This window comes from Myxocyprinus asiaticus, chromosome 16 (assembly GCF_019703515.2).
Source record: "Myxocyprinus asiaticus isolate MX2 ecotype Aquarium Trade chromosome 16, UBuf_Myxa_2, whole genome shotgun sequence".
Lineage (NCBI taxonomy): Eukaryota > Metazoa > Chordata > Actinopteri > Cypriniformes > Catostomidae > Myxocyprinus > Myxocyprinus asiaticus.
Window position 1 is genome coordinate 3460472 of NC_059359.1, and position 15964 is coordinate 3476435.

Genomic DNA, 15964 nt, shown 5'->3' on the forward strand with positions numbered 1-15964 from the left:
GAAATAAACAAAATTACAAGATATTACCAATGCGCGAACAATGTTTAAGATTTTAGGTCGTAGTATTTTGGGAATTTACCAGCTTGCGGGAGCTGAAAGAGCTAAAGTGAAGTACTTTACTAGCAGCCTAATCACCTTTCTCAAATACATCCTATACATTATATAGTCTATTTAAAGAATAATGTACAGTCAGTCAGTTGTTAGTGCAAAATAAACCTCGACAGGGTGATCAGTCTTGTATCACCCTGAAGGGGTTTATTTTGCGATAACAACTGGCTGACTGTACATTATCCCGCTTATTACACGGCTACTAACCAGATAAATAAATACAGTGACACAAAATATTGATTTGCATTGAAATTATGTAATTACGTGAGAAGAAAGAAATTGCTGATCAGCTGAAATCCCCCTCCGGTTTGCGTCAGATTGAACATCTGACTGCTCATTATCCAGCTTATTACAAGACTACTTGCCGAATAAATAAATGCACATGAAACATTGATTTGAGTTTAAATTATTTTATTAGCTTTCTTGTAGAGATTGCACACAGATCTAAGAAGTGGGAAAGATGGCTTGCAATACTCGGATGAGCGGTCTGATATGTTGATGTGCGGTTGTTACTGAGAAATATCAGACCAATAGATGGCGCCACTGACCGATCAGAAACAAGTATTCCAGAGAGCCATGTAATAAATGAGATTAATCAACTTTACACATAATATTATGACTTTATTATGACTTATATATTAACTTGCAGGTAAACATGAACTGTTACGCATTAATCAGAATGCGTATCTCGTGTTGTGAATAAGCCATTGCTGTAATAATACGCTATACGCAGCGCAAAATCTTAAACATTACAATTAGTAATGCCGAAAATGTAGTTTCTAAAAGCATGAAGAATTCACAACACAGTAACTAAACAATACCAAAGGCTTCCAAATTTGCTACATGTTTAAATTAATAAATGTTTGTTTTAGAAAATGTTTGAATATTTGCTTTTGTTTTTTGTTTTCATTTGGACATCAATATTACTAAAATTATATGCCATTTTAGTCAGAGTAAAATGTACCAATATTAAAGAATGTGACATGACAAAATATTGACTAAATTTAAGGGACATCATGTTAAAAGTACTCCAACTTTCAAAAAGGTGTCTCGAGCTCCCTGAATTCTGTTCCATCTGTTCCTTTATTTCAATTGATTTATTCATCTTGTCTTATTCTTTAAGCCGTAATTGCTACCCCGCTTCTCTTTGTGACTGTAAGTGCCGCCCAGTTTGATGTTCTTAACTGGCTGTAGAACAGTACAGGGATTGAAAGGAAGTGTGTTCTGGAGGTGGGCAGGACAGGATGAGAGCTTTGAAAGGGAGAATGGCTCACTGATGACTCACGGACGAGAAGGAAATGATGTCACCTTGTAGCTCGTACTCTTTCTACGGTTACAAAGCAATGGTGACAAAGGGCTGAGTCACGCCGAAGGGAACTGAGAATGGTTAGAGAGTGCTTGATGATGTGGAGGGTGTGGCAACGAGACTTTTATTTGGGGAACATGATGTAAACTGCTGACGGCAACTGGTTTCGCTGTGGAGTTTGTTTTTTGAAAGTAGAGGGCAGCAGATCTATGTAACTTCACTACAGGCTTTCTACAGCTGCTTTGTATTTTTTAGTTTCTTTGATTTATGTTGTTTTCCCCCCCACTGTGTTTACATACAAAACTACGGAAGCCCTGAACTGCTAGTTGGAAAAACATTTGTTTTAGCCTTCTTAGTGCCTATGTCCTACAAAAACAATGTCCTCAGGCAAAAAACAATTTCTCTCTCCTCAAGAGGCAACATATATATATATATATATATATATAAAAGGGGGTGGAATTGAGAAAAAAATTCAAGAACTTTAAAAAAAATAAATAAAAATAGAACATTTTTCAGAGACAATAAAACATTTATAAAAAAATCCTTAAATCTCTTATAACACGGCTACTAAACAAATAAATAAATACAGTGACACAAAATATTGATTTGCATTAAAATGATGTAATTGAGAGGAAAGAAATTGCTGAACAGCTGAAATCCCCCTCCGGTTTGCGTCAGAGCTCTGTTGGTGTTTATTTTGTTATTATTGAACGTCTGACTGCTCATTATCCAGCTTATTACAAGACTACTTGCCACATAAATAAATGCACATGAAACATTGATTTGAGTTTAAATTATTTTATTAGCTTACTTGTAGAGATCGCACACTGATCCAAGAAGTGGTAAAGTGGTTGAGCAGTCTGATACGTTGATGTGCGGTTGTTACTGAGAAATATCAGACCACTAGATGGCACCATTGACCGATCAGAATCAAGTATTCCAGAGAGCCATGTAATAAATTAGTTATACACATAATATTATGACTTTATTATAACTTCTATTATAATTTACAGGTAAACGAACTAAATTACGCTAAGTTAAACTAAGTTTTTTCCCTCAGGCAATTTTTCTTTCTATGAAATTATTTTTCTGATTTTTTATTATTTTTTTTTTTTTCTCAAGGGGCAACACTGACTAATAAAAAAAATTTCTTAACTAACAATTAGCATTTGGTACCAACATCGGCCACCAGGTGCGACTACCAGTAAGCATAAAATGCTATTTGTGAAAATTCTCATGTGTTGCCTATTGGGGGAAAAAACATTTCAGAAAAAAAAAAAATCAGGGAGAAAAGAAAAAAAAATAGAGAATTTTTATTTTTTTTTTTCAGAGAAAATAAACATTAAAAAAAAGTCCTTCAGAGAAAAAAACTATTTTTTAGTGAGATAATTAATCAGAGAGAAAAAAACTTTTTATAGGACATAGGCTCGGGAAGACACCAAGGCACCTGAAAAAAATAAAATTCACCTGGTGAAACTTTTTTCCTTGTTTTTTTTTTTTTCTTTCTTATTTGTACATGAATGTGTTGTTAAGACAGACCTATCATGAGCTCCGAGGTTGTTAATTGATTATTTCTTATTATTAGTCCGTTAATTTCTGATGAAGAACTACATTTCCCATGATCCTGAAGGAAAACGTACTACCAAAGTGCATCAAAAGAGCTCTGCAGCGACCACCCACTCCCATGATGCACTGTGAATGATGCAATCAAATCGCTTTCCCTACACTATAAACCACTCAGTTTTATATATCTTAATATTTTGCTATAAAAATCTAAATGTATTGTTTCAACAACTTTAAGTCAATGTATTTTTCCATCGCTTTTTATTTGATCAGGTCATTCATGGGATTGTAGTTTATTCCCACATTTAAGATGTTAAGTACGCAGTCTTGTACCCTTGTCTTATTGTCGATATTCAAATACTTTTTTGCTTCAAATCAAAGTTTGTAATGTTGTATTTCACCTCAGAGCTGGTTGGTTCTGTTCATGTCTTACAACTGTTTTATGAAGGATTTTATGAAATTCCTATGGAAGAAATGAATGACGGCTGAAAAACGGCTGGGTCGTTAATCATTTTCTTAATTTCTACAGGTGGTGGGCAGTATGGACGCTCATCCCAGCAGGTACTGTGCTACAGTACGAGTCCAGCGGCCCAGACAAGAGATTATTGAAGATCTCTCATACATGGTTCGAGAACTGCTCATCCAGTTCTACAAGTCAACTCGCTTCAAACCCACACGAATCATCTTCTACCGGGATGGGGTACCAGAAGGACAGTTACCTCAAGTAATGCCCTACTGGCTTATATTTGCTTCTGGGTTACAGATTTTTCTTGATAGATTTTACAATTTGGGTTTCAGTCTTTATAATTGATGTCTCCACTTTGCTACAGAGTTCTTAATATTTGCAGAAAGGTTCAAATTAAGTTTCTTGGGGGGCCTGGGTAGCTCAGTGGTAAAATACGCTGGCTACCACCCCTGAAGTTCTCTAGCTCGCTAGTTTGAATCCCAGGGCGTGCTGAGTGACTCCAGCCAGGTCTCCTAAGCAACCAAATTGGCCCGGTTGCTAGGGAGGGTAGAGTCACATGGGGTAACCTCCTCGTGGATGCTATAATGTGGTTCGTTCTCGGTGGGGAGCGTGGTGAGTTGAGCGTGGATGCCACAGTGGATGGCGTGAAGCCTCCACACGCGCTGTGTCTCCGTGGCAACGCGCTCAACAAGCCACGTGATAAGATGCGCGGGTTGATGGTCTCAGACGCGGAGGCAACTGGGATTCGTCCTCAGCCACCCGGACTGAGGCGAATCACTATGCGACCACGAGGACTTAAAGCACAATGGGAATTGGGAATATATTATGTATTGGTTTGTTGTTGTTGCTTGACAGTAGGGCTTGGTGATATAAGTGGAATATTCAGTATATATTCACAATGATTTTAATGCACTTTTATTTGGCCATAAGTTTGATTCAGTTGAAAACTGATTCATCAATTCGCTTGTGTCGTTGCAATTTTTTAAAAATATATTTTGTTTTCAAATGTAAAAAAACATAAAATAATAATAAAAAAATTATAATAATAAAAATACCAAATGTACCTTGGTAAATATTTTTGTTACATTGAATATATGTTTAAAAAATTATTAAATAATTTAAATAAAAAAAATTTAATCAAATAATTATTCTCCCTATTTAGTGAAAACCATGTCTTGATTATTTTTAACTAGATTTTTAATGTATTTTACCTCTTTTATTTTTTTATCTAATTGGCAGCAATGGCTGTTTTGTTGAAAAGAATGATAAAAAAAATAAAAAATTAAGCCATTTCAGAGTGAAAACATCAATGTTGCACATCAAAAAGTTAAATTAAATCTCTATCAGCCAGACCATTTTTTATTGTTATCAGAGATAATACTTGTTATATTAAAAAGTGCATGATGCTGACAGTTTATGTGACCTCTGTGTGTTTAGATCCTGCACTATGAGCTGTTGGCCATCAGGGACGCTTGCATCAAACTGGAGAAAGACTACCAGCCAGGCATCACTTACATAGTAGTGCAAAAACGCCACCACACACGTCTCTTCTGTGCCGACAAGTCTGAAAGAGTGAGTTTCTGGAAAACAGCATTTTAAAGGTGTCATTTGGGAGATGGGTTATTCTGATATCTGTGACTTTGTTCAGATTGGGAAGAGTGGGAACATTCCAGCAGGAACGACGGTTGACACCAGCATCACGCATCCATTCGAGTTTGATTTCTACTTGTGTAGTCATGCAGGCATTCAGGTAACATGTGCTCCACTCAAACATACAGTAGAAGGGGATACAGAGAAGTACAAATCTCATTAAGTTTTGAGCCACGAATATCTGTGTTACTGTGTCCAGATGGTTTCACCACTTAGACATTTTTTACTTTAAGCCCCAGTAAATATCAAAATGACTTTGAATTCAGAAGCTGAAAGCATGTTTATCATTATCATCATATATTGTATTTTTAAATAAAAAGTATGTCATTTTACACATCTCTAGATTTGATTGTTATTGATGTGGTGTTTCTTTTGGTTTGATCTTCTGTTGTCCTCATTTCAGGGCACCAGCCGACCCTCTCACTACTATGTCCTGTGGGACGACAATCGCTTTACGGCTGACGAGCTGCAGATTTTAACCTACCAGCTGTGCCACACATACGTGCGCTGTACCCGCTCCGTATCCATTCCAGCACCAGCCTACTATGCCAGGCTCGTTGCCTTCCGAGCACGCTACCATCTAGTGGATAAAGAACATGACAGGTGTGTGTGTATATATATATTGTTTATCCATTTGTTTCATTAAAGACAACATGAAACTGCATTTGCAATACTGTACGTTGCACTCGCAATGTGAAGGATAGTCTAAGTAGCTAGCTATGCTGTCTCACTGGCCATTGCTTGTATCCTTTGCCGATGCATTGTGATGAGCACGCGCGTTAACATGGTTCGCGTAAAACCATGTTAACACTCATATTGTTTACGTCTTGTTGCTATACATTTGAAACATTGAGTATTTAAATGTTTTCATATTGGCCCCATTCACTTCCATTGTAATATATATATATATATATATATATATATATATATATATATATATATCTATATTTTTTTTTTCCTCCCAATTTGGAATGCCCAATTCCCAATGTGCTTTTAGGTTCTCGTGGTCGCGTAGTGATTCGCCTCAATCCGGGTGGCGGAGGACAATCCCAGTTGCCTCCGCATCTGAGACCATCAACCCGTGCATCTTATCACGTGGCTTGTTGAGCGCATTGCCACGGAGACAGCACGTGTGGAGGCTTCACGCCATCCACTGCGGCAACTACGCTCAACTCGCCACGCTCCCCACCGAGAACGAACCACATTATAGCGATCACGAGGAGGTTACCCCATGTGACTCTGCCCTCCCTAGCAACCAGGCCAATTTGGTTGCTTAGGAGACCTGGCTGGAGTCACTCAGCATGCCCTGGGATTCGAACTAGCGAGCTAGCAAACTCCAGGGGTGGTAGTCAGCATCTTTTTACCACTGAGCTACCCAGGCCCCCATTGTAAGATTTCTGATTTTTATTTTTTTAAAGAAAAGGAGATACGAGTTGAAATACATTTTTGTGGTAATCAACATTATGCCACAAATGCTGTTGATTGAGCTTAACTTGTATTGAACCCAGAATATTCCTTTAATATGCTGCCTTAGGGGCTGTTCAGTCTGAACGCCTTATTGTGCAAAAAAAAAAAAAAAAAAAGCATTTTTGCATTAGTCTGTGCTGTTTTTCAATTATTTTTCTATGTAAACATGCACTAGACGGATGTCTTAGACCACTGCGGAGCATCTCGCTGTTATTCTGTGTGTCACGCAATAAATAGAACAGAACGCAGGTGTCTCGAGATGATGAGTTTTACCTTTTCCAGACCCGTGAGAAAAAAAATAAATCATCAAAATATTGATAACTACAGTCTTGACCATCACAAAATAGGTATGGTTTGAAATCTTTGAACAGGGTTCGTACAAGGTGCTTGAAGTACTTGAATTTGGCTTTTTTTTCAGATTTAAGTTCTGGAAAACCCTTGAAAATAGCCATTTTTAAAAAGTTCTTGAATGATAGAAAATCGTAAAATACGTTGCTTAAATCATTTAATAAATGAAATGTATTTATTTTTGGAAAAACACGACGACGGACCACTAGACCACTGCTGAAGCAGCACATAGACACCGCTGTCACGTGACACCTGTTACTTTTGGCAGCGCTGTTCAGAATGGGCCAATCACAATCAAATGTTACTGGAGGATTTAAAAAAAAATAATAATATTATAATAATATAGATACTGCTGTGGCAGATTTAACAAGTATGAATCCTTGCAACTATCAGGTTTAATTAAAAATTACTCTCCAAATTAAAATTATGAGATGTAAAACATTCTGAGATTTGAATGCAGATCAATGGAGGATTCAGTTTTGTGAGCCGACTAGCGCCTCCTTGTGTAAAGAAAGCTTTGTGTCTCACAAAATAGGTTATTTCTGACAACATTTGGATCAATATCAAAATATGTTGACAAACATGTCCCTTGACTTTTTTAGTCATGAAAAAGCTTTCAAATAGCCAAAAAATAAAAGGTATCATTCTATAACCTAACCTTTAATGATATAAAATGGCTTAACTCTGCTTTGCAACTTTTTTTTTTTTTTTTTTGAAAATATATTTGAAACTGTAAATTGCCTGAAAAAAATCCTTGTCCCCTTCATCTGGTACACCGATTCTATGACATGTAAATTTATTTATGTGTTTATTTTGCTAAACAAAATTATTATTATTAATAATTTAATTTAAAAAGAACGTTTGTCCCTTGATTTTATGGCAGTGGTGTTATCAATGTTAAAAACCTTTTTTTTTCTTTTTTTTTTAATGTTTTACATTTTTTTTACATTTTGGAAAAATAATTTTTAAGGTCAAAGTTCAGAGGCTGCTTAAATATGCATATAGTGATTTTTCCCAGCATGTTAAAAAGTTATTAATTCACATTTTAACTACAATTTTCATAAAAATATTTGGTGTTGTAACCCATTTAACCCTCGTTACTGTTATCTTAGTGTTAACTTGCTTCGTTCGTGAAACAAAATTAAATAATAAAAGAACAACAGCCAATTTGTCCTTTATGAATAAAAATGAATCTCAGCATGTTACAAAATATTTACCCTCAGCGTTTATAGGCAAAAACTGAACTGAACAGAAAATGTCAGTATTTTGTAAGTTGGAAAGTCAAAATTCTTTGAGTATGACCCATTTGCAATTTCGGTCAGTTCCTTACATAAATCTGTTGTGATTTTAGAAAACATGGAACAGCACATGAGTCATATGGACTATTGTTTACAGACTTATTCACTTTTGTTGAAAAGCGAAGTGTGTTTTAAAGGAGCACACTACAATTACACATCAATTACGTCATGAATGAACCATAGTTGGTAGTTAAAGATGCACATTGAGAACATATCTTGTAATAACGTACTTGTAATAAGTGGTGTTTTATAAAAATATATTAGCTGAATGAATAAAATATTTTAATTTAAAATTAACAAATAAAGAATTAGTTTTAATGATATCTCAAGCATAGTCCTTGAAAACAAATAAAAATGTGCTTGAAAAGTCCTTGAATTTAACTTTGAAGCATCTGTACGAACCCTGTTAGAAGCTCTGCTTTCCAATGCATGTAGGCATTATGACCAAAACTGAACAAGTGCTTTGAAATTTGCAGACAAATCAGAAGTGTTCCGTTTTGATAATGTATAAAAAACTTTTGCACTATACATATTATTGCAATCAGTATAAACATCAAACGGATCATATGTCATATGTTGTTGGAAAGCTCTCAAAGAGTAGAATTCAACCAGCCTATTTTTTTTTACTCACAGAAACAAATATAGCGAGAAATAGCTAAGTATATGTCTATGACAATTAAGTTGGTGTTGCTTATATGTTGTGTTTTCGCTTATAACTTCACGACAAATAAACGGAACATAAAATATCACATACCATTACTTAGAGGAGGTGATTATCATTCAAGGAGCCCACACACAAGGTAATCAGATGTATAGATCATTAGATAATCCACATGAAGCACAGTGTTACATATGGCCACCAGGAGATGGTGCTAAGTACACAACACAGACTCAATGATGACTCAAATGGCACAGAATGAAACTCATTCTGTGAAATCTCATGACTAAAATCATGTCTGCATGCTATGCAAACCTTTAGTCATTGTTGTGTTTTTATGTGTAATTAGTTCTTATGTACAATTATTATGTTTTATTTGTTTGGACACATGGAGACGTTTTCGGACACAATAATAAATTATTTTTGTAATGCTATAAATTTTGATTGATTTGTCATATCAACACAACATTTTGACATGTTGACATGATTGGGAACAAATCAAAAGCAGTTTCTCAGAGCCAAGTTATTTACACCCAGATATATATAATGTCAAATTAGAAAAATAAGAAGAAAACAATACGTTTTTGGCCCAGTTTTTTGTGTGATTTTTCTGCAGTTTCTTAGGCTGAGAGTCTCAGAATGTATCATAATCTATATCATTAAAACACTTGACCCTCCTTGTTTTTTTTTGTTGTTTTTTTTGTCGAGGTATAAGCCTTTAATTTTGGGTATGCCACTGAAATAGGAAATCTTTAAAAACACCTTCAGAGCATAAATGGTTAAGTTCTTTTTAACTTGATACGGCGGCTAAAAATATGTGGTGTTTGCAAGATGCTGAAAAACAGCGAGACGTTGTCCTGCTAGCATATTTTTAAATAGAAAAACAATTTAAAAACAGAATGCAAAAATCCGTCCTGTGTGAATGACCCTTTAGCAGCCAATAAAGGAATAACTACCGTTAATGTAATAACTGCCAATAACGTAATACATTTTCCATTCTTAATGTAATAAAAGTCAATAATGTAATAACTTACCAATAATGTAATGACATTTCTGAACCAATAACATAATACATTTTTGCCCATAATGTAATAAGTTCTTACATTATTGGCTGGGTTAATAAAAAAATAATACAAATTGTATGGAAAATGTATTACATTATTGGCAGTTATTACATTAACGGTAGTTATTACATTATTGGCTTCTACAGGCCCCTTGGAAGGCAGCTGCCCATGTATACAGTACACAGAAAGGCAGCTCACTGAGGTTTTGAATGGAGCCCATGGTAGTAAAGTACGCTATCCTACAGTTTTTAAACTAATCTTTATCTTGTATCTCCATCCGTAGCGGAGAAGGCAGCCACGTCTCTGGGCAGAGTAACGGTCGGGACCCCCAAGCGCTGGCTAAAGCTGTGCAGATTCACCACGACACCCTGAGGACCATGTACTTTGCCTGAGCCTGTTTCTTTGCCACCCTTCACCGGGCACCCCCTCGAGCCAGTACACTGGGTGCTACCAGTTCACCTGGACAGAACTGAATATGGAGTTACACACTATGTTTTGTTTAATCTGGCTGAACTATGCTCTTTTTTTTTATTTAATTGTGTATTATTGTGTACTACCTTCACACTCCTACATGTAAGTATGTATGCAATATGGAGGGAAAGAATGCAGATGAATCTGTTGTTTTGTATGCCACTACAAAGCTGCCTCTTAAAGGGACAGTTCACCTAAAAATGAAGATTCTGTCACCCTCATGTCGTTACAACTTTCTGCCTAACATCCTCTTTTGTGTTCCACGGCAAAAAGAAAGTCATAGAGATTTGGAACGACATGAGGGTGAGTTTCATTTTTGGGTGAATTATTCCTTTAACATGTCCGTTTGTTCGGGCACTTGATGCAGAAGCCCCGAATAGAGGAATTGTTTTACTTCTTGCGTTTTGCATTATTTTTTATTGTTATTGCGATTTTTTTTTTTTTTTGGTGAATATATGGTACATTAGCACTTAGTTTTAGTTTAGACACCACGCGGCCAGCATTAATGTATCGTCTGTGAAGCTGTACACCGACAGTCTCACAAACGAAGTGCAGATGGCGATCGACTGTAGCATGCCACAGACACAGGTGTCTCCCACCATTGTCGCGGCGGTGTCACGGGTGTAGCCAATCGTATTTAGACTTGCCTCGTTAGTTAAAGAGTGGTCGCATAACAATAGATGGACCATGGGGTGCGTTAAGTGCACTTGCATCAGCATAACATCGAAACCAGCATTATGCACCAGCCATATGCGATGCCAACCGTGTAAAAGGGCCCTCGTCTTTAAGATGTGCATATTTTTGCACTTGATTCCTCTACGCTCTTCTAGAATGGGGTGATTTTGCTAGTTTAATCATCACACACACTTTCTGTGCACATAAATCTTCCTGCACTTAAAGGAATAGTGAAAAATGAACATTTTTGTCATCATTTACTCAACCATATTATTTTCTTTATTCGGTAACACTTTACAGTAAGGTTCTGTTTGTTTACATTAATTATTGCTTTAGGTATAATGAACTAACAGTGAACAATTTCTTTGGTAATGTTAATTAATCAGTACAATTGTTCATTGTTAGTTCATGTAAGTTCATAATGCATTAGCTAATGTTAACATATACAACTTTATTTTAAAAATGTATTAGTATATGTTGAAATTAATATTAACCAAGATTAATAAGCACTAAAATAAAGTATTGTTCATTGTTAGTTCATGTTAACTAATGCAGTTAAATTAATGTTAAGTGTCACCCTTTATTCTGTGAAGCACAAAGTGAGATGTTAGGCAGAAAGTTTGAGATACTACTCTTATAAATACTACAGAAGTGAAGGATGCTTTATACTGGCAAGCTCCAAAAAGGACTAAACACAATAAAAGTAGCTGTATTCCAAGTCTTCTAAAGCCATACGGTAGCTTTGTGTGAGGAATAAAATCTCTTTGCACTTGTTTTATAGATAAAAAATGGTGCCTTGGATGCATTGTGCCAAGTTTGATGTCAATCTTGGAAAATGCCATTGTTTTTTAGGGTGATCGCAGTGCATTTAAAGGAATTTTCCATGCTCGACACAAGGTAAACTCAATCAACAGCATTTGTTGCATAATTTGATCCCCCCTTTGATCCTTACACTAAGGCACTTACAATGGAAGTGAATGGGGCCAGTCCATATACATTAAAATACACACTGTTTCAAATGTGTAGCCACAAATTTTATGGTGCATTTTTGGAGCCTGATAATAAAAAATCACCATCCACTTTCAGTCACTTGCTTGTTAAAGGGTTAGTTCAACCAAAAATGAAAATCCTCTCATGATTTACTGACCTTTAAGCCATCCCAGATGTGTATGTCTTTCCTTCTTCAGCAGAACTGAAGATTTTTTTGGTCCATACAATGCAAGTAAACAGGTGTTATCAGGCTGCTGGCTGTTTGACGGTCCAAAAGTCACATTTAGGCAGCATAAAAGTAATCCACACGACTCCAGTTGATCAGTTAATGTCTTCTGAAGGAAATCGATAGGTTGGTGTAAAACATAAATCGATAATTAAAACTTTTATTAACTTTTTAAGTTAAAAAAATATGTAGTTTTTTACACAAACCTTCAGTTCTGCTGAAGAAGGAAGGACATAAGCATCTGGGATGGATTAAAGGTGAGTAACTCATGAGAGAAGTTTCATTTTTGGATGAACCAACCCTTTAAGCTCAGACATTCTGCCTAGCATCTTTTGCGTTTCAACCAAGAAAGATAATAATATGCGTTTGACGGGGGAGGAGGCTGTAAAAGATGGCAAAATATTCATTTCAGGGTGAACTATTCCTTTAAACCGTTTCTTCCACTGACCTCTGTAAACAAAGCAATACAAGGTCACCGAGAGCAGCTAGAGAAACTCGTATGGCACATTAGAGCTGCTATAGGAGGTTGAGACGCACACGTTATGATATCCATTTGTATCTACCAAGAAATCAAATAATGCAGGATATCTTTATGTATATAGCTACCCACAACCTTCCTACACACAGGCTTGTGAAGGCTTTGCTTTCCTAATGGACCACCGACAACCCACATCACTCCTACCCTTACGTAGTCCTGCATTGTTTGGAAAGGTCTTGCCAGTAACACTGCCACATTCCCTGCCCACCTCACAAGCACCTTTAACCCCTCGCCTCATTTCTGTTGATGCAGTGAGCATGATGGGCACGCAGGAAAATGCCTTTTCCACAGGTTAGGGGTACATTATGCCATGTAATCATGTCATATGGTGGATGTATGAACTGCATGTTTAAACTGAACTCGTTGTAAGTGGAGCCTCTCTGTATACACGTTAAGATTGTGTCCTTATACATTTGATGCTGTACATTTCCCGTTCGGTCTTATTTACTCACCTTTATGTCGTTCCAAAACTGGTATGCTGATATTTTATTCATCAAACACAACTAGGAATTTTGACGTATCTTCACACAGCTCTTTTCCATACAACGGTAGTTCATAGTGACCACGTATATCAAAGAAAACATTAAAAGCACCATGAGAGTATTTCATATGAATCGTGCACTATATTCCAAGTCTTCTGAAGTTATACAATGTCTTTACGTGAGGCACAGACTGAACTTTTGTTGTTACCTTACGGCAAAACTTTGAAATCTTGCGTTAAAAGATTCAAAAAGGCATGTCGGTGCATCATGCCAGAATGCCAAAATGCCACTGGTTCTCGCACGCGTCGTTACCTAATGCGGCATGCCAGTTCAAATGTGCGCAGTGGAGAATATTTGAGAACTAGATGGGAAGGTTATCAGTGAATAACGGTTTAAATTGCGGTCTCTTCCTCACACAAAGCCATCATTTGGTTTCAGCAGACTAGTGCACAAGACTACTTTTATGGTACTTTATTGGTTTTATGTCATTTTTTGCATTCAGCATACAGGTTTTGTACAACATAAGAGTGAGTTTATAATGATATACGGTTCAGATTGCTTGAACTACTCCTTTAATGAAACCTTTTGCAATGTAGAGTGGCAAAGGTTCTCCACAAGGCGGCAATGTTGATGCCTCAACTCAGCCTCAAAGCGTTTGAAAATGGTGTGTTGTAATTCATAGGGATTTTAAGACATAACGGTTTAACATGATTTATTTTGACTTATGTTTATGAAATGTATACAAAGACATGCCTTTATATATTAGGTTTTAGCAAACCCAACAAGCTGATTTTTATTGATTCCCCACTGTATATTGATCTGGTCTTTCCTAGACAAAATATTCTGATGCAGTACTTGACTCTCAAAAGCCACGGGGCACCACATGGGTGAAGAACATGGAGGTGCACAGTGGCGTAACTGGGGAGTGAACTTCACCCGACCTCACTGTTGAAGCAATATTAAGCCACTGATAAAGAACTGTCCTTGTCATAGCACTTCCCAATAGATTCAATGAATGAACACATAAGCAAGTCATTTTGGCTCTGTATGTTATAGTGAGAGGACTTTGTTCGGAACGGTTATTTTTTAAAGAAAATTAAAGTTGTTTTTTATTAAATATTGTGTTCAGTCATGTTTTTGTGGTTCATGGATGGGTGTTTGTCTGGTCATTGAAACATACAGCTGTTTTTTTTTTTTATAAGGAAATCCCATTTAATTGCAGTCACATTTTTAAAGATTTTTGCGGTGTTTTGCCCATCACTGGCAGAATCCTGGATTCAGCATTTGTAATTCATACAATTCATCTAACAAATCTAACAATTCATTCTGTTAAAGTATGCATGTCACTGTTCTTAGTAAATGCTGTTGTTATGATTCTTACATACTGTGTGGCTCACCAATGATAAAAATATACAGTATTTTCCCCAGTGCAGTAGGTTTGCTGAATGGGTTAACTCCATAATTTGTGTCGCTGATTTTCAAATTCAAGAAATAGATGTATGGATAAATTATGGATAATTACTTCTAGTAAAAGTGCTAATTTTTGATATCAGTTCTTACAGTTGCACTACTAAAAACATTAAATCTTCATAAAAATGTCATCACTTACAGAAATACAAATTCTTTATATAAAGAATTATAACTACTAATAAAAACTTAATTCTTGATATTTGTAATTGCATTTTCGTTATTAGAATTTAATAAATATCTGCCATTTACTAATTCAAAACGAAATTACAGATATCTAATATGTATCTCTTACTAGTTGAAATTCCAGTTTCACATATTAGCAATAATTGCTAGTATAAATGCAATTTTTTTTTTATCAGTAATTTGATTGTAACTAGTAAGAATGCCTTTTACGGTATAATGAATTACTCTCCATATTCAGATATCTTTAATACCAAATCTGACATGCTGAAATGCATTTACAGATATACAATTTTTTGTTTGTCTTAGATGTAATTTAGTTGATATCGGGAATAGATATTTGCACCTAGTAATAATGTAATATCAAAAATGTTACATTTTACTAGTAAGAAGTGCATTGCTGATATGTTAAAATGGAATTTCAGCTGGTAAGAAATACATTTTAGACATCTGTAATTGCATTATGAACAGGAGTGAATGACAATGCAATTAGCTACAGATATCAGTGATTACAATTTTTACTAGTTGAAACTTTATTTTTTATATCAAGAATGAGCAATTCCATAAGTAATGACGTAATTTTTGATAACAAGAATGAATGTTTTTACTAGTGCAACTGTATGGCAAGCTGAATTGACTTTTTTTTTTATCTCCCCTTTTCTCCCCAATTTGGAATGCCCAATTTCCAATGCGCTCTAAGTCCTCGTGGTCGCGTAGTGACTTGCCTCAATCCGGGCGGTGGAGGATGAATCTCAGTTGCCTCCGCGTCTGAGACCGTCAATCTGCACATCTTATCACATGGCTTGTTGAGCGCGTTACCGCGGAGATGTAGCACGTTTGGAGGCTTCACACTATTCTCCGCAGCATCCACACACAACTCACCAGGCGCCCCACCGAGAGCAAGAACCACATTATAGTGACCACAAGAAGGTTAACCCAACGTGACTCTACCCACCCTTGCAACCGGGCCAATTTGGTTGCTTAGGAGACCTGGCTGGAGTCAC

At 36.2% G+C, this 15964-nt stretch overlaps 1 protein-coding gene across 2 annotated transcripts in view; it reads left to right on the forward strand.

Annotated features, from left to right (window-relative positions):
• LOC127454299 (protein argonaute-1) overlaps nucleotides 1-14421 on the forward strand; it is a 59692-nt gene extending 45271 nt beyond the window's left edge. For both annotated transcript variants that reach the window (XM_051721403.1, XM_051721402.1), the window contains exons 15-19: nucleotides 3507-3701; nucleotides 4881-5015; nucleotides 5092-5193; nucleotides 5497-5696; nucleotides 10212-14421. In XM_051721403.1, the coding sequence (XP_051577363.1) occupies nucleotides 3507-3701; nucleotides 4881-5015; nucleotides 5092-5193; nucleotides 5497-5696; nucleotides 10212-10320 (741 nt within the window). In that variant the 3' untranslated portion in view covers nucleotides 10321-14421. The remainder of the gene's footprint in view (nucleotides 1-3506; nucleotides 3702-4880; nucleotides 5016-5091; nucleotides 5194-5496; nucleotides 5697-10211) is intronic.
• Nucleotides 14422-15964: the final 1543 nt, after the last annotated feature.